This window comes from Camelus ferus, chromosome 9, assembly GCF_009834535.1.
Source record: "Camelus ferus isolate YT-003-E chromosome 9, BCGSAC_Cfer_1.0, whole genome shotgun sequence".
Lineage (NCBI taxonomy): Eukaryota > Metazoa > Chordata > Mammalia > Artiodactyla > Camelidae > Camelus > Camelus ferus.
Window position 1 is genome coordinate 19,111,086 of NC_045704.1, and position 24,228 is coordinate 19,135,313.

The 24,228-nt window shown below is 56.7% G+C and overlaps 1 protein-coding gene across 6 annotated transcripts in view; it reads right to left on the minus strand.

Annotated features, from left to right (window-relative positions):
• Positions 1 to 24,228, minus strand: part of ACTN4 (actinin alpha 4) — a 70,118-nt gene that overhangs the window by 8,259 nt on the left and 37,631 nt on the right. For 4 of the 6 annotated variants that reach the window (XM_006172452.3, XM_032486088.1, XM_006172450.3 and 1 more), the window contains exons 2-12: positions 19,460 to 19,574; positions 19,125 to 19,244; positions 15,998 to 16,084; positions 14,855 to 14,942; positions 13,148 to 13,226; positions 11,845 to 11,926; positions 11,039 to 11,124; positions 6,713 to 6,805; positions 4,786 to 5,016; positions 4,054 to 4,201; positions 425 to 575 (exon numbers count right to left, since the gene is read on the minus strand). In XM_006172452.3, the coding sequence (XP_006172514.1) occupies positions 425 to 575; positions 4,054 to 4,201; positions 4,786 to 5,016; positions 6,713 to 6,805; positions 11,039 to 11,124; positions 11,845 to 11,926; positions 13,148 to 13,226; positions 14,855 to 14,942; positions 15,998 to 16,084; positions 19,125 to 19,244; positions 19,460 to 19,574 (1,280 nt within the window). Of the gene's footprint in view, positions 1 to 424; positions 576 to 4,053; positions 4,202 to 4,785; positions 5,017 to 6,712; positions 6,806 to 9,977; positions 10,064 to 11,038; positions 11,125 to 11,844; positions 11,927 to 13,147; positions 13,227 to 14,854; positions 14,943 to 15,997; positions 16,085 to 19,124; positions 19,245 to 19,459; positions 19,575 to 24,228 lie in introns of all 6 variants that reach the window. The other 2 variants (XM_006172453.3, XM_032486089.1) reach the window with 1 other exon arrangement.

Consider the following 24,228-nt stretch of genomic DNA (forward strand, 5'->3'; position numbering starts at 1 on the left):
GGGCAGAGAACTGGCTGCCTGGAAGCTCTTACAATAAGTGTATTCTGAGCAGGAGAGGGAAGGGGCCGGACAGAACAATGGGCTCTCTGTGCAGCCCGATTCCCTCAGGGAGAAGCGGGGGCTAGGCTGCCCACCACATCAGGGGCCTAGGGGGTCTCCTTGGTGTGGCAGGCACAGGAGGTGGAGCCCCAGGGACCCTGACAACCTGAGGAATCAGGACAAGGGGTCAGAGACTTCCCTTGTGCTGGAGAATCTAGATGCTTCTATGTCTCATCCAGGATGAAGAGAAGGCATCATCCCATGAGGCCCTTCCCTGGCATTTGAAAGCGGGGCGAGGGTGGAAAGGGCCAGGAGACCCCACCACTTCTCTGGGTAGGGTGCTGGAGGGGAAGCGGGTAACAGGAGACCACCAGGCCACACGTACTTGAGCTCCTGGGCGATAGCCGCGATCTGCTCCACGCGGTCCTGGTGCGCGGCCAAGTCGCTCTCGAAGGCTTCGTGTTTGCGGATGAGGGCTTTGATGTCCGACAGGGTGGCCGTCTCATAGTCCCGGTGCTTCAGCATGGCTTCCTTCCCTGGGGTGGGGTGGGGGGCAGAAGGTGCTCAGACAACAGTGCAGCGGAGCCCAGAGGGCTGTCCAACCAGAGGGAGGGAAATGGATGCAGACCCCACAACCTGCCTCACTGAGGAGGGTGCCATGAAGGCCAGAAGCCTCCAGAACCTTTTTCCTGGCCCTCCACAGGAGCATCTAAGCCCAACTATATCATGGATGGAATCGGGAGACACTGCGGTTGGTGGGCATGAGACAGATATCGCAGTTCAAACTGTGTGTTCTAAACTTTATTGGCAGGCTGTAAGAATTTGGACTGTGCTACCCCAGATGGGAAAGGTGTACATTCATCTGCAGAGGGAGGGCCGGGGTCTGGAGAAGCAGCTGTGGTTGCAGCCCATGACTCAGCAGGGTTGGGGAAGGGGGAGCCTCCCAGGAGCTTGACCCGTATGCCTGTCCCCTGGCATTTGGGGGCCAGGCCCCTTCAGGGTGGGAGTCCTGTCACACATCTTTGCTCCACACTATCCTGAGGGCTTCCCATCTGCAGTGACGCAGGGCCCACTGTCAGGCCCTCTGAAGGAAGGAAGGAACACTGTTATTAGCCCTGGAGCCTGGCTAATTACACATCGCAGGCCCAGAAGCTCAAGCGTGCCCTGCAAGCACAGTAAAGTACTGCAGAGAACTGAGGGGGAAACACTGGCCTGGGAAGGTGACTGGGACCCCCAACCCCTAAAGCTACCTTGGGCTACCCCTGGAGTGGCAGCTCAGAGACCCCCTCCTCAGCTGGCACCAGAGCATCTGACCAACAGTTGCCTGTCTGGGGCAGCAACTCGGAGCAGGGGATGGCATGCTGTCTCTCCCTGCCTGTTCCCTCGTCTGTAAAATGGGGCCAATGCCAGCCCAAACCTAAAGCCTCAGGGAGGTGATGCTCGAGAAGGGTGGGCTTGGAGCCAGCACCATCCACATCTCAGCCACCCCGAGGACAGGACCTGGCACCCGCAGGCAGGGGGCAGCAGCCTGGGAGACTGACACCACAGGCCCAGCCACCCTAGCCCTGGGGCAGTGGGTTCAACCACAAAGGCAAGCTTGCAATTCTCTTCTCTAAATTGCTTTCTCCCAAGGGTGGGAGCTGGAAATAGTAGGTTACTGCTTCTCTGCCTCAGCAGAGTTTCAGCAAGAGAGCTGGCGAGGGGTGCACTGGGAAGAATCAGGGGAGGGGGCCATGGCCATCTGGGGTTCAGGACGAGGGGCAGCACGATGTGAGCTCGCTTTTTTGCCTGTTCCCCAGACAATCTAACACCCTCTGAGAAGCTTCCACTGCTACAGGCTGTGGGGGATGGTGAGGAGGCACAGAGTGATGGTGCCCCCCCCCCAGGGGGAGGAGGCTGCTACACCTGGATCCCAGGGATGTAGAGGGGTCCGGAGGCCAGTCTGTCCTCCTATTTTGCATAATTGGGTGTTTCAAAGGACAGAGGCTTCAAGTCTTGGGAATGAGAGTAGGCAGGTCTGCCTGGGGGCTCTGGGCTGATGCAAGGGGCAAAACCAGATGCCAAAGTGCCTGCGGGGACGTTGGGGTGGGGCAGGGGTGCGTGGAAGCCACTGAATCAGTTGAGACTGGCTAAAGACTGAGCTAACATCTCCTAAATGCCTTCAGGTGAAGGCCGGCCAGAGTCATTCCCAGGGTCGGCTGTCACACCCACACCCCTTGGCCTCAGGAGACCATCTTCCCAGGGCCTCCTAGAGCCCCTGGAGAGGTGCTGAAGGGCCGATAAGGGGCCACCAGAAGGGAAATCCACAGGGATGACGCCCAGAGCCTGTGAAAGGATGATGGAGATACAGCACATGGATAATGACAGAAAGAGACAGCTTAGTCCAAGCCTGGGACACGGGTGCTGTCAAATCCCCTTATGTGTCCAAGGGTCTTCTGGCAAGAGAAATGCCAAAATCTGCTGGCCTGTGGGTTCCCTGGGCAGGGACCTCACCTACCTGGGAAACTACAGAGCACAGGAAAGAGGCTCAAGAAGTGTTTGTTGAGTGAATAAGTGAATGAACGAATGAACTAAATGCCAACAATACCCCCTCCTTCAGGGCTAGAGGGCAGAACTCATGGGCGCCATTTCTGTGAGGCAGAGGGAGGGGTCTGCATCCCTGGTTCAGGCTACCTCTTCCTTCTGGCTTCTCTTCCGCATTCCCTCCATGGCAGAGGAGGGATCAGGGTACTACTGATGGAGAAGAGCTGGCCTGAGCTAATGTGAGGAGGCCATAGTTGGGCTGCAAGCAGGGACACATGGGATGTGGGACGAGGTCTGTGGATCCTGCAGAGCTGCATGTTCGCATCCTGGCAGGGACAGGGCAGGCTCTGTACAGGTGCCTCTGGGTGGGTCTCAGCCTTTGGTCAAGTTTGGGGCTGCTGGCCAAATAAATGGGTGGGTAGGGGCTCAGTGAGGATCTCATGGGGAACTGTGAAGGTGGGAGGGATAAAAAACCACACCGAGCAATGCAAGGAAGTGTGAAACCCGCTGGGCAGAGTAGTGGCAGAAGGGCCGGGGCAGGGTCGGAAAGGAGGCAGCCAGAAGTATGAGGCGGGGAGCCCAGTGGACAGCTCCCCACTTTCCCAGGCGCTGGCCATTTCCTGAAGGCTTTCAGGCCCCTGGGATCTGGAATCTTAGCCATGGTGTGGGTCCCGACCGAGGGCCAGGGACGTGATGGAATTCCACATTCCAAGCCAAAGGAACAGGCAGCTGCAGAGCTGCCGAGAAACCGGAGTCACTGCTGCCCTTTTGGGAGAAGCCGTCCTGCAGGGGGGCCAGGCCTCTTGGGGGAGGCACCAGGACAGGACAGAGGTGAGAAAGAGCTCCCTGGGTGGGCCACACTGAAGGCTGTGTGGCTGGTGGTCAGTGAGCAGCAGCTGCAGGTCAGGGAGCAGAGCCAGGAAGCGGCTCCTGGGCCTGTTTTAAGGACTCTGCTCAGGATCATGGGCCATCCAGCATGGGTTCTTCAGTGTGAAGTCCATGGTCACAAAGGGTGTGGGAGACGGAAGGCAGGCTGTCTGAACACAGTCTGCCAGAGATGGGAGAGCCCACCCCAAGCCAGGCCTGGCCCAGTGGGGTGCCATCCTGAGAGCAGGTGTAGCAGAGGGGACAGGGACAGCAGCCACTTCCCTGTGCAGCTGGGTTGGGACTTAGCTGCATTCCTGGATGACTGGCTCCCAATGACCCAGGAAGGGGCCCACCTGTAAGTAATCTCTGAGGCCAGAGCAGATTGAGCAGACCTGGCCCCAAACTGTTTCCTGCTGCCGGGGCTGCATGAACCCAGAGCAGCATTTCTGACACGCATGCTCCCAAGCAGAAGGAAAGGAGGCCTAACAAAGGGACCCAAAGCAGAAGGGGCTCTGTGTGCATGCGTGTGTGTGTGTGTGTGTTTGTGTGTGTGTGTGTGTGTGTGAAAGAGAGAGAGAGAGAGAGAGAGAGAAGAAAGGAGTGAGGGAGCTGGGAAGACCTTACCGTCGGTCCAGGCCTCGTGGATGGAGGCCTTCTGCCGGAACTTCTCTGCCAGGTGGTCGAGCCGCTCCAGCCTGCGGATCTCATTCAGCAGCCACTCCTCGTAGCCCTTCTCAGCCTGCTCCAGGTGCTGCCAGCCGTTGTTGATGTCCTGCAGGGGCAGGAGAGGACAGGGCTATCACAGGGAGCTGGGGCAGCCAGCAGGGTGCTGCCCCCTGAAGGATGCTGACAGGAAGGCAGCAGAAGTAGGCTGCGGTCACATCTATCCCTGCTTTGCTGGATCTCGTGCCTAGACAGGGCTCAGCACATGGCAGGTGCAATCAATTCCTCTGGATCAAATGAATGAATGAAAATCAATGAGTGCCACAGATGGGGCTATGGGAGTCAGAAGGTGACTGTCCAGTGAATATTGTCCCTCCCCTGTGAAGGGGCCTCAAGCATTTGGAGGTCTTGGAGTCAGTCAGCTGGGGGTCCAAATTCAAACAATTGCATACAAACTATGGTGTGGTTTGGGGATGGGTGTAAAACTCTAGGGAGTGACAGGGGAAGAAGGAACACAGTAAAATGTTAAGTGCAGCTCCCCACCACACCCTGAACCCCAAAGCCGGGCATTCTAGTTCAGAAAGACTATGCTGGCCAAATAAGCCTGGGAGTGGTCTGGGGCTGCCCCTCTGCCCCTCCCAGGGAACCCGCAGCTCTGCATGCCTCCTGGGCCTCACTGGCCGCCCAACTCACCGAGACCATCTTGCCCTCGGAGGGCATGAAGGCCGGCCGGTTGCTGAGGCGCAGCTTGGTCTGCAGCGTGTTGAAGTTGATCTCCAGCTGGCACTTCTCCTGCACCTTAGGCGGCTTGTGGACGCGCCGGTAGTCTCGGAAGTCCTCCAGCTTCTGCTGCATCTCCTGGATGGTCTTCTGGGGCACGCGGTCCTCCAGCCAGGGGATGGTGCGCCGGATCCACTCCAGGAGCTGTGGGCCCACAAGGAGCCGTGGTGGCCTTTGCTGGGGACCTTCCCAGTGCTGACGGGGCTGCCCCAGCTCGTGGGCACATGGGATCTAGATCTTCGAGGGTCCCACCTTGGGAAATCACCCCTGCTCCCCAGCCCAACTCCTCTGTGAATCCCATTGGGATCCTGTGGCTGGGAATTCTGGGAATGTGCGTCCGCTCGGAACTGTGGTGCTATTCTCTGGTGACTTCCTGCTCCTGCCTTTGCTCCTGGTCTCCCTTTTCCTCATCTAAGCAGAGTAGCTTCAATTCAAACACCCCTCCTGGATGGCCTCTCCCATCACCCCCCACCAACAGTCCACTGTCACTGAGCTCAGCACTGTCTGACAGCCTCACTGCTTTCAGTGTCCCCTGACTGTAAGCTTCCCAAGGGCAGAACCCGTGGCGTGCCTGTCTTACTCTGGGGTGGTCAGTGCCATGCACAGGGCCCGGGATATAGAAAAGTAGAAAGTACAATTGGAAAACAAAGTGATCTGTATTTTTAAGGGATACTTATGTCTTTGATGGAGTGAGGACACGGTACAAACAAATAAACAAACTGAACATTCTAGAACAATCCTAGGAGAGTAAAACCGGTTGTTCTCCAGCAGAGATACACCCAGAGCAGTGGTTCCCAAACGCCAGCCTCTAGCAAGATGAGAAAACCAAGGACAAAGGTCTCTGTGTTCTTACATCTTGGTGCATGGTGCCAACTGCCCTCTCTGGAAGGGCTAGGATTCTAGGACATAACCTTTCCTAGGTGTTAGAAATGATGGTGGTGACAGATGGCAGCTTTTTCTTTCTAAAATATCCTTAACTTAGCAAAATTAAAAGTTGGCCACTATAGGTTGGCTGTCAAATACTTTTCTAAATTTTCCTGGTCTGTGAAATCTCAAAGTCTGGGCACCACTGGTCTAAAAGAACAGTCAAACTACCTCTCTTGGGGAGCTTGGGTATTTTAATTTTTTAAAATATGGAAATGTTTAAAATAAAGGGGAGGACCCAGAAGAGATGTACTAAACACACCCACATTCCCAAGTGACATTCTGGTTTCTGATTCTGGAGCGGGGCTGCCTGGGGCTGAGCCTCTGTGCCGCCAGCCCATGACTCTGGACTTGTGCCTGACGCTCTCTGGGCCTACTTCCTCACTTGGGCAAGGGGGTAATACGAGTTCCCTCCTCACAGGGCTGCTCCGGACACAGCAGCTCCTGCTGGGGAAGGGCTTGCATGGGGCGTGCCGTGACAAACTGTGGTCCTGTCCATCCCCGTACCAGCTCTTGGGTCTCTCTCCATCCTACAGAATCAGTCTCTCTGTGGATGGGGCATGGGAACGGGAATTTTTTAAAAAGCTCCCCAGCTGATTCTAAAGCAGTGGGGATGTTCAGGAAATTCTGTCCTTGAGAACCTCTGTAGGAACCCAAGGTCGAGACCCCAGGAGCTGGCTAGCATGGTGACACACCAGTCTGAGCCTTAGCCTTGTGAAACCAACCCAAAGGGTCACATACTGGCTTGGCCAAACTCTGCAGTCTGTAACCTTGTGACCATTTCTAGAAAGTCTCACTGCCATACCTGCTCTCCCCTCTGCAGTGTCGCACGACCTTTGACCAAGAGTACCAAGTGATGACCTAATCTTTCAGCTCTGGCGGGCCCACCAGGGGCAGGGGTGAGTGGCACACTTACATCGCTGGCCAGCCTTTCGTAATCTTCCATCAGGTGCTCGTTCTCCTGATTGACAGCCAGCACCTTGCAGATCCGGTTGGCGGCAGTCTCAGCCTGCAAGGGGGGCCGGGGTGGGGGGAAGCACACACAGTCAGGGCTGCCTGGGGGATGGTGACCCTCCCTCCTAACAGGCATGTCCCCTGAAAGCTGTTTCATCCGAGGCCCACACAGAACTCCCGGAGGAGGGAAGGAGAGGAAGCCCAGCTCCAGCAAGATGGCACCCTGAGCAGCTGTGTCGTGACAGGCCTCGCCAGGGTCCCCAGAGCTTACTGCTAAGATCCCTGCCCAGGTAGCTGGGCCCTGGGCTCTCTTGGCCAAGACCCTATTGGTGCTGAAGGGGGTTGGGGAGTTGCCCCACTATGGGGGAAATGGAGTAGCAGGCCCACAAAGAGGAGGGTTGGGTGAGGCTGGGTAGGGTCCTCCACTAGGCCAAGCCCCTAAAGGATGCTCCCCTCGGGTAGGAAAGCGGGCTACGGGGAGGCTGAGCACCAGGAAGCTGTGGGGATGGGCTGGGGGTGGTGGTGCTGGTGCCCCCTGGAAGTCTGGCTGTCAGTGTGCAGGCAGAGCACACCTGTCCCCTTCCTAATATCCCCCTTGGAGGAGGGTGCTGATGGCTCATTGAGCTGAAGTCACAATCCACGGGGCGGAGGGGAACCAGGGCTTCGGAGAGTAGGGAGCAGTGGAGACAGTGACTAGTCTCTGCCCAGAACTGCAGGACAATGTCCTGCTTTGTCCTGCTGAGGGGAAAATGCAAGGAGTGGAGAAGGAGGGTGAGGGATGCCACACAGAGACCAGGTACCTTTCAGGAAGCACAGAAAGGGTCCAAGAAGAAGAGTTGAAACGGCAACAGAACAGGAACAGAAATAGTGAGGAGGGTCTACAGAGTGGTGGGGAAGGAAAATAGAGAGGCTTGGGGATGGCTCCAGACCCAGGCAGCTGCAGGCACAGAAGCCCAGCCTCTCCCCTCCACACGCTGCTTCCAGGCCAGGTGGGAAGGTGCATGGGGGACCAGCTGAGGTTGGTGCACGTGCGCGCGCGCGCGCGCACACACACACACACACACACACACACACACACACACACACTCTCTCTGCTTCAAGCTACAGGACACACACCAATGGCCCCGGCCAACGAACACCCAGCCCTGAGTGAGTGCAGGAAGCACAGCCAAGGTCACAACTTGTGGGGGAGCATCAGAGGTTAGTCCTTGACCCCTAACCTGGAGGGACAACTGGCACCCCATGCTCAGCTCCACCCTGCTGTGCAGGCCCACAAAAGTGTGGGCTGCCAGTCAGAAGTGTTCTGTTTCACTGCTGGACTCCTGGCACACAGCTCAGGGCTTGACATGTTGGAGGTACTCAGAGTTGATGAATGAATGAGTGAGCAAAGGAACAAGGAGCAAATGCTTTAGTGACGGGAAATAAACTACCAGGAATGAACGGGCATACTTGGTGCTAAGACTAGGGTGGCTCTTGCATTCATAAAACAAAATGAAACCCAGAGAGTGCTCTTTAAGAGACTGGATTGAGTCTCCGGGGAAAAGACAGCAGCAATAATAAAAGCATTACAAGGCCGTCCTGAGAAGTAAACACAGGCTGGGAGAAGCGGGACTCACAGCTGGAGAAGCTGGAATCCTGCATGTCCCTTGGTGACGGGCAGTTCCCAACAGCCTGGCCTTTATTTCCTCCCTCATGAGAGGGGCCCAGCTGCCTCAAAAACTCCCAAATGCTCCAACCTGGGCTTTCCTGCCAGTATCCACTCCTACGAATCCCTCTAGGCCTCCGGCCCCCTACACCAGAGTTCAGCGCTAAGCACAAGAAGGCAATCGGGACAGAGAACACACTTCCTGGAGGGCAACGTGGCGGGCAGCGAGGCTGGCGTGGGGTCCGCAGAGGGGTGAGTCCAACAGCAAACATGTGGTTAGTTGCGTTTGTGGTGAGGACTCTCCCATTACTGTCCACCCAGACCCTGCCTTCCCATGACGGTGGGGGTCCCCTCCACTCTCCCTGCCTGTTCCCCTCAGCAGAGCATTCCAAACAGGAGCTCCAACCACAGCTGGGTAGGTGGCAAGGGAAGAGGAAGGTGGGCAGGGGCCGGCTGCTCTTACTGCCAGGCCACGTGTAGAGCGCTTACAGGGCCAGGCACCGTCCTAAGCCCCTTACCTGCCTGAGCTCACTTCCCGCTCAGAACAGTGGGCACTAGTCTGCTCCTCATTGTACAGGCGGGAGAACTGAGGTGAAGTGATTTCTCTGAGGTCACCCCACTGAGAGGTGGCAGAGCAGGGGCCCAGGCAGACTGCCCTCGTGAAGGCCCCTGCTGGAGCTGGGGCTCTAAAGGAAGCAGCAGTCGAAGTCCCTGTCCAGTGAGTTTCGTTTCCTCCTCTTTTCAATGGGGACACCGGCACCCACCCCTCCCCGAGGTGTGTGCGGGACTCAGAGAGCCCGTGCGTGTGCAGTCCTCGGAGAAGGCCCCAGCACGTAGTAAACGCTCAATAAACAAGAGCTCATTTCTTCTTTTTCTCCTCCCCACCCAACTGCCAACTGTGACAAAATCAGGTGCTGGGAATATACCGCTGACCAAAACCAGACACCAAGGAGGCAAGCGGAGGGGACAAAGATGTGCAGGCCTCCACACGGGCCTCTCTCCCCAGGGGCAGCTGAGCGCCCTCCTGTGGAAGCAGCGGGCCCCTGACAGGAGCAGCGGGGATTCAGCCTGGCTCAGGGAAGGCTGCCACTGGGAAGGGACAGTTCTGACTGCCCTGCCTGTGTCACTGGGCTGCTGAGGACTGGGGCCTGGCGAGCTGGGAAGCAGGAGCAGGCGCAGAGAGGAGCCTTTCCTGGGGCGTTTGGGAGGGGAAGGAGCTGCAGGGAAGGGGAGGAAAGCCCGCGCTCCCAGGGGCGGCACAGCCAGTGCAGCAGGCAGCTGCGTGGAGGAGCACAGGCCCAGACTGCAGCTCTGCCTTCTAAAGGGATGCTGGGATTCAGCTGCCCTGTCTGAGAAACTGGGATGCCACCACCCACCTCACAGGGAGAGTATCTGTGGCGTCTCAGCACTGGACCAGTGCCAGCCCGGTGGGGGCCACGGAGGCCTACAGTCACAAGAAACCTGTAGAGCGCTGTGGCCCAGCCAGGGCTCCCCACCCACAGACGGGCAGTGGGGACGCAGCGGGGAAGGTGAGGGCAAGTCTCCAGGCATAGCAGTGAGGGGTGCTCCCGCCCCAGCTCACCTTTTGAGCCCCCGAGAAAGCGTGGTAGAAGCAGGACACGTAAGTCATGATGGCTTTCTCATCTGGCCTCAGAGTGCCTACAATATCTGCGCAGAGAGAGAGAAAGAGAGAGAGAGGCAGGAGAGAGTGAAAGACGCAGGGAGGGCGGCTGAGGCCGGGCCCTGGGCTCATGCGGGAGGAATAGCGCTGGCTCTGGACTGGAAGCCAAACCCCGGCTCTGGCCCGGGCGGTGAGGTGGTTCTGAATGAGATGGATTCCTTTTTTAACCAGGCCTAGGTTTGCAACACACCAGCCAGCGGCTCTAGAAAGGAAGCCTTGTTTTGGGCTGGAGGGATGAGAAGCTATCTGATCTTTCTGAAAACATAAATAAAATCATGTCTTGTGTGACCACCTACCACCTTAGCAAAACCCCTAACTGTCTCCTGGGGCCCCAGAATAAAATCCAAACTCCTGATCCCAGACCTCAATGGTCCTACACAGCCTGGCCCCGTCATCTTCTCCGACCTCATTTTCCTTTCCTCTCTTACTGTCTCCAGTCATTCCTAGCATAAGCCAAGCTTATCTATATCTCAGGGCCTTTGCACTTGCTCCACCCGCCACCTGGAACACTTTTCCTGCACATCTTCAACTCCTTGAGCTCCTGCTCATCGTGCCTCTCCCAATGGTCTCAGCTGAAGTAGCCCCCATGTATCTCTAGCCCACCATCCTGTCCCATGTTCTCTACTGCATTTGTCACCACATGAAATTACTTTATCTAGGAACATGCCTGTTGTTTATCTTGCCCACTAGAATGTCAGCTCCATGAGTGGAGGGACCTTGCCCAACTCAGTCACTGACTGTATCCTCAGTGCCTGGAATAGAGCCTGGCACAGATCAGGCACTCAACAGATACTGTGAGCAAAGACTAAATGGATAGCAATGCCAAGGAGCTGGGGTGTGGCTTCCAGTCGGAGAGAGGCCACTGCCGTCTGCAAGAGAAATGAGGTGAGCATGGGAGGCGAGAGGCAGCAGCGGCATTGGGCAGTGGCGGCGAGGTGGGCCTGCCTGGCCCTGCCCGGTACCTTCTGCGCTCCTGAAAAGGCATGGTAGAAGCTGGACACATAGGTCATTATGGCCTTCTCGTCGGGCCGGGCCGTGTTCACGATGTCTGCAAGTGAACGACAAGGGTTAAACCGCCCAAGCAGGGGCGGGGGAGGGGGCGGGTCACTCACCGGGATCCATAGGCTCCCAGGCCACAGCCATCCTGGGAGAAGGACCCTCAGGGCTGATTTCAGTGACCCTTGGTGACTCCAGCGTGCTTGGCCACACCCCTGGCCCCTCCATCCCCCATGGTCACTGAAAAGGCCAAGGCTGTGGGAAATGGATTAAAATGAGGCCACTTCCTCTCTCTGAGAATGGCCTCAAGGGACTGCTGGACAGTCAAACCCAAGGGCCACCAGAGGCCAGAGGCATGGGTCCTGGATGGGGGTGGTGCATGGCTGGGAAATGGGGCAAAGCGGAAAAGGAAAAACACTCCACTTTGGTGGGCTCCAGACTCCAGGCCTGCAGCAGGCGGGGAAGGCAGAGGCTGGGGTTATTTGCAGGAGCCACCCTCCTGGACGCCTCCTTCACCCCTCCTGAGAAGGGCTCCTGGGCTCAGGCTCAAAAGGCAGCCCCCGAGAGCTGACTCTCTTTAAGGACCCCTTCCCCACCCTTCTCCATCCCTGTCTGGTCTGCTCAGGCTGCTCCTGCTCTGGCTCCCAGGTGACACCACTGTCCCCGGTTCATGCAGATTCATTTAGACAGTCTCACTGGCTCCACCAGCAACCTGATGTTCCAAGACACGCCCACCAAACAGGGTGCCAACTGAAGAAAGGGTTGTACTTACCCTCTGCATCCAACATCTTGGGGATGTCTAGGTATTTCTCAGCCACTTCAAAGGCATTGTTTAGGTTGGTGACAGGGTCGTCCTAGGGGAAGGGAGGAGGAGGAGGAACTCAGTCAGGGGCAGGATGCACAAGAAGGAACAAGAGCTGGCCTGGAAGGGAGAGATCTTGGGAAGGGGTAGGACTGGAAAGCTTTCTTGAGGCAGTTCTCAGCCACCTGTGCTGCCATGGGTGGGGGTAGATGGGGGGGACACCCGGATAAGGTCAATTCGTATCCAAAGGAACACCTCTGGAAACCTCTGTGGGGCAAACTTGGACCTTTTCTTCAGGAAAAAAATGATCTGTTCTCCAGAAACTAAGCAGGCATGCTCTCTCCTCACTATAACCAGTCATCTCCAGCCTCCAGATTAAGAGCCCTGCCCTGAAATTCAGACACTGTGGTCCAGGCCTGACGGTGGAAGAGGGGAGGCAGGGAGTGAATGGAGCGCTTCCCCGTTCCAGCCTCCCTACGACACCCCTTCGCACTGCCTCCCCACTGCTTACAGAGCCCACTTCACCCTGACCCTCTCTCACATGCTTTCACAGCTTTCTAGTGATTTTTCCAATTTGATTACTCACTGTGATTTGAATGGGCAAAGTGCAGGCCTGTGTCAACCCCACCTGGAATGCCCTGGCTGGCCCTAGGCTGCCTCCTTCCTCAGCGGCCCTTCCCGACCAAGCCAGCTCAGGTGTGCCATCCTTTCTCTGCAACATTGGTCCGGTCCTACTTCCTCCCCACCCCCATGCAGCCTGAGCATATGTGCATGGCCTCGTGTGGCTGGTTTGCTCTGGACACAATTGTCCTGCCTTCCTCACGAGGCTGGGAGCTTCTAGAGGGCAGGGCCTGGGTTTTATACACTTTATACAGGCAAAACAGAACAGGACCCTGAACAGGAAAGGGCTGCTGGCGGTGATGGCTTAGAATGCCTTACCCCTCCTCCCTTGGGCAGAGTGAATGCTTCCAGAATTTAGACGGTTAAGTACGGGGAGCTGGAAGGCACGGCTGGACAGGCCCTAAAATAACCAGACAGTTGCAGTGCCCACAGAGGGAGAAGGGGACAGTCCTCAAGGGGAGCAAGAGAGGCAAGAGTCAGCCACCGAGCCTGGGGTCTAGTGACAGCTGGCACAAGGCTTCCCCAGCCTACCCATCTGAGCACAGAGTCCAGCCTTGGACACCAGTGACAGACGGTCTTGGGGACGGGGGCTCAGAGACAGGTCAGCCCCGGGGTGTCTGTGGGCTGCTGACGGGCAGTGTGAGACGCATACCTTTCTCAGCTTGTCATACTCGATCAGCTCGGGTCTGTGCCGGTGGATCAGGGCATTGAAGGCAAGACCGTCCTTCCAGCTGAGGATGGAAAGGCCAAGGTTATGAGGAGGGCCTCCCACTGTCATGGGAGCGCTGTGGACCCTGGACACCCACAGGAATGATGAACTCCCATTCAGTGAGGTAGTTTGGAGGTGTGGCAGGCTGGCGTGGGTGTGAAGTTGGAGCTGTACAGTCCGGGGAAAATCCAGGCTCTTCCCCTCACTCACACTGTCAGCGTGACCTTGGGCAAATCCTATAACCTCCTGCTACCTCAGTTTCCATGTCTACAAAATGGGAATAAACACAGTACCTACACCGCATTGGGCTGTTGTGAGCATTAAATGAGTAAAGACGTGAGGCTTAGGCTGATGTCTAACACGTGACAAGTGCTATCTGACTGCGGTTAACGGGGCAGCCGGGGCCCACTGAGCTGGACAAGCGGCTGCGGAGGTGGGGCCTGTGCACCGGGCCCTCTGCACCTTGGCTGACCCGACCCGAGGGCTGGCGAGATGCCAGGATGTGGCTTGGCATGAGGGTCTCTGTTCAGAGGAAAGTGACGGCTGGTCACAGGCCAGACTGGTCACATCCTCCTCACTGAGCTCCTATAACGGCTAGTTCCCTCAGAGGTCAAGTTCAATGTCACCTCCTTAGAAAGACCCCCCTGACCGTGGGGCTCTTCCTGGTTACTTTCTATTACCGCGTCCTATTTTGTCATCTTTATATGGCCCTTCTCACTACCTGAAATTACTTTATTGGTTTATGAACAGCTTTGTGAACACAGGGTCCCCGGCCGCAGTGTAACCTTCCAAGGGCGGGGACTTTATTTCAGTGCTACTGTATCCCTGCTCTTGGCACACAGTAGGCACTCCAGAGATATTTAGTTACTGAATAAATAAAGGAATGAGAAGTGCACACAGGACCAGCCAGCTGGTCGCAGGAAGAGGAAGGAGACACAGAGAGAACAAGGGAGGGACCACATGCTATTCATGGTAGAACACAATGGTCCCCAAAGTCCAGTGCCAGGGCCCCAGGGAGCCTGAGGACACAGGACGACCTCTGTGGATCCTGAGGCCCTGTTCTTCATTCCCCTGTGTGCCCTCTGCCTGGTCCATCTACCCGAGGAGGACACCAGAGGCTCAGAGGGGTGAAGTCACAGGGCTAGACCAGATCTGAACTCAGGGCCGCCCCTAAAGCCTGTGCTCCTAACCCCCAGGCCACGCCACGCTCCTGGACACATTCATTTCCCTCTCTCGCCTGAGGGAGAGCAGGCCTGTGACAGGCCAAAAGGACACAGTGCATTTTCCCCAGCACTAAATTCACTAGCAGCTCTAAAGGACGAGTCCCTCTTGAGAGGTCAAAATAAAGGAAGAGTTTGTTGTTGCTTCTGAGTTACCTTGCCTGGGGAGAAAGAAGATTCTAAAAGGCCTGCCAGAGTGATGGCTCTTAACCCCTTCAGCCGGGGACGGCAAGGCCAACTGCTGCCTGCCCCAGAGGATGCAGGGAACATCCAAGGGGCTCATGGGGGTCAGGGCAGGGGGAGGGCTCCCTGAGAGCTGGCATCTCACAGACCATAACAAAACCACAGGAAAAGAGGGCAGATGGGAAGGCAGTGTCTCAGGTCCTGGGAAGAAGCATGGGCCTGACATGGACGGGGTGCTTCAGCTCACCTGATGTGGAAGTTCTGCACATTGACGTTCTTATATGGGGCCGTCTTTCTCTGGCACCACAGAAGGAGCCCTTCCTTGGCAGAGGTCTCTGCAAAACACATGAGGACAGTGAGCACTGGCTCAAAACTGAACGCTCAGAACCCAGTCCAGCTGGATCACACTTTCAGCTCAGGCGTAAAGGTCAGACGGAACCTGGGGCAGAGGTCCTCAGACAGAAACAGTAGCAACAGCCCTTCCACTCGATACGGGCAGGCCTCTGCTGATCCTCACCACGACCAGCATGCCAGGCCCCCAGGAGTGGGCACTTGTCCAGTGTCACCCCAGGAAGTGGCAGTGACAGGACAGCATCAGGGCCTGAACCTGAGCCATGTTTCTGACCACAAAGCCTATGCCTTTAACTGCTGGGAGACACAGCCAAATAAGCCTTTGATGCTGGCCTGGCCTCTTCTGAATAGAATGAAGAACTGGCCAAGGGCCCAGCCCCCTCAAGGTCTCCAGACCTGGCTGCGGTTTCAAAGAAGCAGAGTGGCAGGGTCTTAGGAGGTCCCTCTACTCCCTGTGGACAGCTCTGACTAGGAGTGCTATGAGGGCAGGGAACACGTTGGTCCTGGTCGCTGCTGTGGCCTGTCGCCAGCAGCCTCCTCCACACACTGGTCCAGTGGCTTTTCTCATTCTGTGGCACCTGGACTTGACTCCAGGTCCACAGAGGCAAAGGTCCGAGGGTGGGAGGCTGAGTGAAAGCAAGCGCTCACCCCCAAGAGAACGAGACCAGACCTGAATCTATCAACAGTTTGCTTGGTAACTCCAGTTCCTTGACTGTAAAATGGGGCCAATCATGCCTGCTTGACAAGGGTGGTGTGAGGGTCCCTGAGAGGGAGGCTGAAAGAGCAAAAGTGCTCTGGCTGGATGCCAGAGCTGGTCGGCTGCAGCAGGGACCCCCTCCATCTGCAGCCGGGGCCAGCACCTCCACTAACCACCCCTCTGCAGGGCTGGGCCCTGGGAGTGACACCCGCAAATAGAAAAGAGCCTTGAAGCACGAAAACAAAATGCCCGAAATCCTAATTTAACTTCCCTCAACTCGGGTGGAAGCAGGGTGTGGAGAAAAGGCTGTTCTTCGCTGGTCAGTGGGCTCTTGGCTCTTACCTTCCACAGAGATGTCCTGGATGGCGAACCTGAGGATGATAGTCCAGATCATTCCCAGGGTCATCTTTGCATTGCCGTCCACAATCTCTGCATGCAGGGAAAGGGGGCAGAGGGCGAGAAGTTTGTTAAAACCAGAGTGAGACTCCCCAGCTGGTCTCCGGCTGTCTAGGGATTAATTCCAATCACAGGACAGAGCCGCCCAGGCCTGCTGCCCTCCACCATCCTTACTGGGAGGTGTCCTCTGGACGCTCTGGGAAGTGCTGTCCCAAAAGTCTTCTGCTGCTTAGTGTCTCCAGGCTTCTGTACATGTGTTCTCGGCCACCCTGGCCTTTTCCCAGGAACTGGGCCCTGCGTTTTCAGCCCCCATCACACCTTTGTGGGCATGCCTCCCCGCCAGCGGGGGTGTGCTGCACTGGTCTCTGTTGAGAGTCTGTCCGCTTCCTTCCGACCCCACTGCTGCCACCTTCGTCCAAGCCACTGCCTCCTCCATCCCCCGTTACCCACCCCCACACAGCAGTGAGGGCAGTCGCTTTTTCAGGTTTGTGCCACTCGCCTGCTGAAAGCCCGGCTACGCCTGAAACAGGCCCATGTTCCAGAGTTCAGCGTGTAAGGCCTGTCCTGGGTGACCCGGCCCCTCCCTCCTCGGCATTCTCTAGCTGCATCCTTTCAGCAAGCCAGCTCTTTCTTGCTTTAAGGATTTCACACTTCCTGTCATACCCCTGCCCTGAAGTGCACCCCTGGATACTTCCCTCAGACGGCTGGTCCTTCCCATGCTGTAAGCCTCTGCTTATATGTCACTTCCCCAGAATAGTTCCCCTGACCATACCGGCGCCTCTCTTTCCCACATTCTGCCCTTCCCCTCACACACTGACGTTTGTTGGCTTGTTCGCTTGTTCACGGTCTACCCTTGTGATCAATGCACCCCCAGTGCCTGGACCCGGCCCTTCAGAAAGACATGATGTGTAGGAAGGGGAGAGGGGACACATGGTCTGGCTGATAAATGCATGCTTTCTTAACGAACTGAAAACCAACCACTCTCTCAAACTTCAGGGAGTGAGAGAGAAGGGTTTGGACCATACATTCTTCAGCTTCAGCAACGTAAGAGAAAAGTCACCTCTGCAGCACTCGGGCATATGTGTCTACTGCCGGGTGAGAGAAGTGGCCTCATCCCGGAGACCATGGCCTGGACATACTTCTGGCTGTCCTCTGAGGCCTCTCGCCCCTACGCATCTCACACACTGGATGTGAGGAGAGAGGACAGGGAGGCACAGTTCCAGAGACCTTGCTCACCGGCCTCGAGAGCAGAAAACTCTAGGTGGGCTTGATTTGGGAAGGAGGTAGAGTGGTCCCCAACCTTTCCTGAGGACACACCTGTGAGGAAAGGGGAAGGGCTCTATTAGTCCCATGAGAAGCTCGCCACAGCGAAGTCATGGAGCTGATGGCTGAGGGCAGCTTTCGGCTTTAGGGTTTCAGGATGAGGAAATATGCATAGCTGGCTGCCAGGAGGCAAGGGAAGGACACGATGTCTGTCCAGCCCTTTCCCAGGGCCTAAGAACCCCACACCCGGAAACCAGGCCAAGCCTTCCCAGCATGGGGCAAAGGTGGTTATTCATTCAGGAACTCTACACTGCGTTCCTCCTGAGGGCCAGGCACCCCAGAGCCAGGGACGGGTACCATCTGGAGAGGAGACCGCAGCACCCATACCCAGCTGGTGCCAAAAGCAAGCTGGTCATGGAGGGCTCAGAGAGCTCCTGTGAGGGGAGGAAGACGGCCGCTCTCATGACACACCCACCAGCTGCTACTCGGGCCTGCAGCTGTGCCTCCGACTCTTGTCCGCTCTCACAGCCCCCACCAGGAAGCCATATTCCTGCAACTGCCTAGATGGTATTGGGGGACAGGGAGATGGGGGCGGGTGGGGGCTGGGGCTCTCGGGTATTCCAAAGCCCTTGGGACGTTTCCAGTCAGCTGCTCTCCGGAGGCTGGATGGTCACAGGGATGGGGAGTGAACCAGTTTGGGCATGAACAGAGAAAATTTTTAGATGGAGGTTTTCCCCAAATGAAAACTGATGACTGCCATGGGTCTCTCCTCTAAGCCCTTCTTTATTTACAGGTGAGCATTTGAGCAAAATCAATGCAGCTGTGAGAAGCAGAAGGGTGGAGGGCAGCCAGGAGGAAAGATCCATGGAAAGACAAAAAATCTCAGGGTCTGATTGAATTCTGGGTTTTGATTTAAAAAACAAAAACGAAAAAAAACACCACCAACCACCTTGACTGACTGTGGCATGCAAGGCTTGGCACCCCGCCCCGGAGAGGTCCCAGGCGGGGGCACAGCCTTGGAACAGGGTACACGTATTCTGGCCTGGAGTCTTGGCCAAACTCTCAGAGCCCTGTCATTAATGGCAATTAGTCTTCTTTGTTTTTCTAAAAGCTGGGACAACATGGATGTCGGGCGTAGGAAACCCTGCTCTAATGAGCAGAACTGGAAGCCCAGGCTGATGGGGAGCTTCTGGGCTCCATCAGGCCTCACCTAGTCTCCAAAGGCGCCTGTGAGCTGGAGACAAGTGCCTGTGAGCTGGAGACAAGAGCCTGCAGCTGGAGGGCCAGCACTCCAGCACACTGCTGCTCCAGTGAGGGTCTGGAGTAAGCGGTCACAGTCCCGGGTATCCGCACGGGGCCCAGGGGACCCTGGGTATCCACTCAAAAGACCACACTCTCCCAGGCTGTGCAGCCAGCAAAGTCTAGCTACTGACCTTTAGACTCACACTCCCTGCCCCAGAGCCCTGACACCAGGCCTGGAGTGCCCTTCTCGCCCACAGACACCAGGCAGGGCCTAAGGGCGAAGGTACTCCTGGCACAGAGAGATGCCATGTCACAGTCAGTCTGTGACCCTGGGGTCCAGCACGAGGAGGGTGAGTGAGGGTGTCCAGGGTCCGAGTGAAAGCTATTCCTCCCCCATGCAAGAAGCCTGTGCCACATGACTGGGCATACTGGATTCCCCAGTCTTGGAGTGGATTATTGTGTGTGCGTGTGTGTGTGTGTGTGCGCGCGCGTGTGCGTGTGTGTGTGTGTGCTGCCACCAACACAGGTTCTGTTCAGAAGGCAGAGGTCGGGCCCCATCCAAGCTCACCTTCCGCCCCGATGGAGACCAGCTTGACTCCTTTACTGGCGATGAAGTCCAGTGCTTTGTTCACATTGTTGATTTTGTGCACTCTCATCTTGCCCCGCTCTGGCTTAGGTAACCGCTCCCCTGAGGGCCAAACACCAAGAGAGAGGGAGAGGAGCTTTAAGGCCCCCACTGTGCCTAGAACAGGCCAGCACGGCTGCACGGCTGCACGGCTTCTGCAGACGGTAAAGGCCTCGCTCTCCCCCAGCAGCAGTGGGACAGCGAGGGTGGGCAGCGCAGCGTCCCAGGACCTGCTGTGACCAGGTGTGGGACCACACCTGGTGGGAGGGGAGCCTCACCTGAAATGACCTCCAGGAGGAGCATGAGCTTGAGCCCGTCTCGGAAGTCCTCGTCGATGTTCTCGATCTGCGTGCCGGCCTTCCGCAGGTGGGAGTTGCACCAGGCTGTGAAGGTCTGGGGAGGCAGAACAGAGCATGGCCTGGAGGTTCAGTGTGGCTCTCAGGGCTCTTGAGCAAAGCGGCTGGGTCACAGCCCTGACCCTGCGACAACACTGGCCACCTTGGGGCCCCACCCTTTATCTACACTGTTTCTGATCTTTACAGCGACCCAGGCAGGTCGATCTGAGGAAACTGAGGCTCGTGATCCCCGGGGTGATGAGAGGCAGAACGTGGACTGGCACCTGAGTCAGCCAGCCTCGGAGCAAGTGCAGGCTCCACCACACCCTGAGTGAGCCAGGGTACCCACCTCAGACCAAGGGGCTGACTGAGCCAGCCCCTGAGCTGGAACCAAGTGGCAGGGGCCCTGCTCTCCTCTTGTGGACATGTTCTCTTAGACACCTCAGCCCTCCATCCCCCTAGGCGGCAGAGCAGGTAGGAGGAGCTCGTGCAGCAATTTCCCCATCACTGGCACAGAGATGACCTGGGATAGGAAGCACTTGGAAAATAAGCCTCCTGTAAACTTAAGGTTTCCTCAAGTCAGTCCCTCTTCGAGCTGTGGGTGGCCCAGCAGCAACACCTCCCCTCAAAGGCCAGGAGCACAGATCCTCTGAGCCCTGCGATGCTCCCATTTAGGTTGTTTCCCTAGAGGCCAGACACCCTCTATTCCCTGGAGAACATTCCATGCCCCACTCTTCCAAATCTTAAGATCCAATGTATCTCAGAGGGGGCTGGATGGCAAGTGGGACTCAGGCCCCCTCCTGCTCCAGGGTTAGGCAACCACGTCTGACAATCACAGGGCACACGGATGCTGGAAGTGAAAGGGTGGAGAGGCCCAGAGACAAGAAGCCCAACCCCAAACTAGAGCACAGGGCACCAAGCACAGGGCACAGGGCCTCCTGGTGGTACCGGCACTCGGCCCCCTGCTGCCTGGGGCACGTTATCAGACATCAGAGCCAGGGAAGTGCGTCATATCAGTTAACTCGGACGTGCCCAGACGCCTTCTGGGGAGACCAGCCCACACAGCCTCTGCAGCGGGGTCTGGGAAAAACCCCACGTCTGTTTCTCATGGGAGCCCCCCCCCCGCCCCACTCCATCTGCAGGCCCAGCGTGGATGTGGGCAGACAGCCAGGAACGCGCAAGAGCCCACTCCGTGCCTGGGTGCAGGCAGGGGCCATGTGAGGGGACGAGGGGCTTCCAAGGAGCCTCCGGCCAAGCACCGTGTGTTTTGACAACTGTCACCAGTCCTGCTCATTCAGAGACTCAACACAAGGCCCCTCCCAGACAAAGAAGCGGCCTAATTAACACGCTGCACCACGGGTGTGAGGTTTCCTTCCAAGTCCCAAGCTGGTGGGGGGGGCTGTGAGTGCGCCAGGGCACCCTCATTCTGCCTCCTGCCAACAGGAAGAAGAGTTTCTCTACCTTGGAGACAGATACCCAGTATGAGGCTGTTTGCTCAGCTAAGGGTGCCCTTTGCCCTGCGTCTGCCTCGTCCCAGCCCGCACCTACCCATCCCTCAAAACCAGTCCAAGTGCAGCTCCTCCCGGACACTCGCACTGACTTGCTTGCCCCAACCCGGTTCTGACTTGGCTGCCCCCTCCTCTGCAGATCTGTCTCCATTTTCTCTGCCCTCTTAACAGTTCGGTGCTGTCTTCTGCCTCCCTGCAACCATGAGCTACTTTGGGCTCCAGCCAAGGGCAGGTTCTCATTAAGGGAGACACGAATCCACCTTCCCCACCTCACTTCCCACGCTTCTTCCCCACACAGCTCTGAATTCAGACAAACCAGGGCTAGACTGCTGGTTACACCACTCGGGCAGGCAAGTTAGCCAACCTTCTTAACGTCCGTTTCCTCATTTGAAGCATGGCGATGAAGACACCAACCACCTGGGTCACGGTCAGTGGGAGGGTTCGAGGCGACGCCTGAAGAGCCCACGGCAGATGCTCAGTAAACAGTAGTTCCTGTCTCCAGGACCCTTTCCTCTCCTGAAGTCCTACCCACCATCGCCCCCACACACAGCCCTCGGCATCTGGCAGCATTCTCCAGTCACTGTGGGCCTTGCTGGATGTTACATGCATGTACGTGGGCTCTCAGGGGGTAGGAATTACATCTCATATCTCACGTGCCTTTAGAATGCCCGAAGCCCAGCGGCCTCAGTGGCAGGCAGCGAGGTGTGGAACTCAGCCATTCTGTAAAGTAGAGGGCGGCAGCAGGCCAGGCTGGGGCAGGATGTGGAGGGGATGCTGGGCCTCTGCTCTTGCATGTGGTCTGAAGGATGCTGTTGGGCAGCAAAGTGGCCCATCACATCCTACGACTGAGGATGCAAGAGGGCAGTTCCCAGAGGGTGAGCCCTGCTGGGGCTCTGAAGCTGCTGGGCCAGGATCTAGGCACCTGGTCTGCAGGCAGGGCCAGGCACGTGTCTGAACAGCACCCCTCCCCGCCTCGGCCTGCCTGGGTGACGCCTGAATGTTCTGAAGGGGCAGAGGTTGGGAGTCTGAATGCCAGCTTCTCGGCTTACTTGTTCTGTGTTTTCAACCAAATGACTTGGCCTACTTACACCCCAGCTTCCTTCTCTATAGGATGGACTTACCAGATTCTACCTCCTGTGATTGTAGTTAAATGGGGAGAGATGCTTTAAAACACCTGGCACAGAGCTTGGCACAACATGCCAGATGAACTGAGCATGCGCAGACATGCACACACATCCACACCAGCTGCTTCCCACCCAATGCCTGGGAAGGGCGAGATCAGCCTTTCTGCAAAGACCCTTATCCCACAGTCATGGTTTGGAGTGGAAATGAGATTGCAGGAGACCCTCTTATTCCAGCCTGCAAAGGGGCTCTGACTACACCTTGCCTCACTGGGTTCAAGCCACATGTCCTCACAAGATCATGGCACTCCCCACCCTGCAAACGTGCGTCCCATCTCTGAGCCTCTGCTCATCTACCCTGGTCCGGAAACAAGAGCTCGGTCTTGGGGCTCACACAGACCTAGATTCAAATCTCACCTCTGCCACTGAGGCTACCTGCCAGTGGGGTAACCTTGGGCAAGCAATGAGCCTCAGGTTCCTCGCTGATGAAATGGAGACAATAAGCTCCCCTCTTAAATAAGATTAAACAAAACGATGCAAGTAAATCACTTATGACTGTGCCTGGCACAGATTAGCTATTCAGTGTTAAACAAATGTCAAGGAAAGATCTATTTTTAAATAAATGGTAACTCTGCCCTGCACTTCTGTCTCCTTGGCTGGAGGCAGGCAGAGGCCCCAGCAGGTGCTTGAGGAGAACACCCACTCGCCTGGCCTAGGTGGTGAGGAGGAAGAACTCCCCGCCGAGCCTGACAGACACACAATGGGAACACTGCCGACAGGCCCCCCACCCTCAACCATGCCATTTTCTCTTCCTGAAGACGAGGGGCATCTACTGACACCGGAGGCTCAGGGGGCCCTGAGCTCTGGGCAAAAGGGAACACAAGTCACGAGGCCTCCCCCGGGGACCAGTGCAGTACATGTGGCCACTTCTCACGCAGTCTGACTGATGAGGAGCCGGAGTTCCAATGAGACATCAAAAATTCATAGCTTCTTCTACTTGGTTACAAAAATAACATTCTGCTTATACACTCCCTCTCCCTACCGGGTTTAGTCTGAGGTGTGTGGGGTGGGTAGTGTGGAGGGTGGTTTCTATAGATGGAGGCCTTGTGGGCCCGCTATAACCCCTCCGCGATGCAGATTTCTTGGAGCACGAGCCACGGAGCCTGACCACCATCGTGACCTACCGGCTCCACGATGCCCCAGGTCACTGTGGGGCAGGCCATACCCCCTCCCTTGACATGACGTTGACCCAGGGCCAGGCCTGGTGCTGAACCCATAGTAGTGAGCAAAAGCGGACGCAGGCTGATGAGGGAGAGGATGGATCTCTTTAAGTGAGTGATTACTCAACTACACAGAAGTGACACTCCTATGAAAACCACAGCAGACCCTTATAAGCTAACTACGTGCCGGACATTGTTCCAGGCACTTTGCTAGGCATTAACCTCTCTCATCTGCACAACTGTCTTGTGAAGTAGTTGCTATTTCTGCCCCCACTTTACAGATAAGGAAACAGGGTCAGGCAGGTGACATGACTTGCGCACAGGTAGTCACACACGTGGAAAGGTAGAGCTAGATTTAAAGCCAGGGACTCTGGCTCTGGCGTCCGCACACTGAGGTGTTAGTGCTCACGTGCCCTCCTCCCTCTGACCCCCAGAGAGGGTGCTGAAGGGAGTGTTCCGGATGCTGAGGGACGGCTCCTCAACTGGTGGCGGGGCAGACACAGGGAAGTTTCCCTTCAGAGGTGATTTCTCGAACTCTGATCTGACTGAGAACGAGTAAATAAGACAAAAATAAGGGAGACTTTCCAGATAATGGGAACTGCGTGTGCAAAGGCCCTCCGGTAGCCGGGCCAGAGCCTGGCTAGGGAGAGAAGGAAGGGAATGGAGAGCGGGTTGTGCTGTGAGGCTGGCAGGGCCGACCTCGTGGGGCCTTCAGAAGGCTGCTGCTGTGTAAGGATTGAGCCGAAGGGGACAAGGGTAAACGTGTGATGACCAGGGGGAAAAAGAGGGTAAAGAGCTTCTGAGAGAGACTTGGCAAGAGGAGGAAGGCAGATGAGCCCTGTGGGAAATGCCTACTATCATGA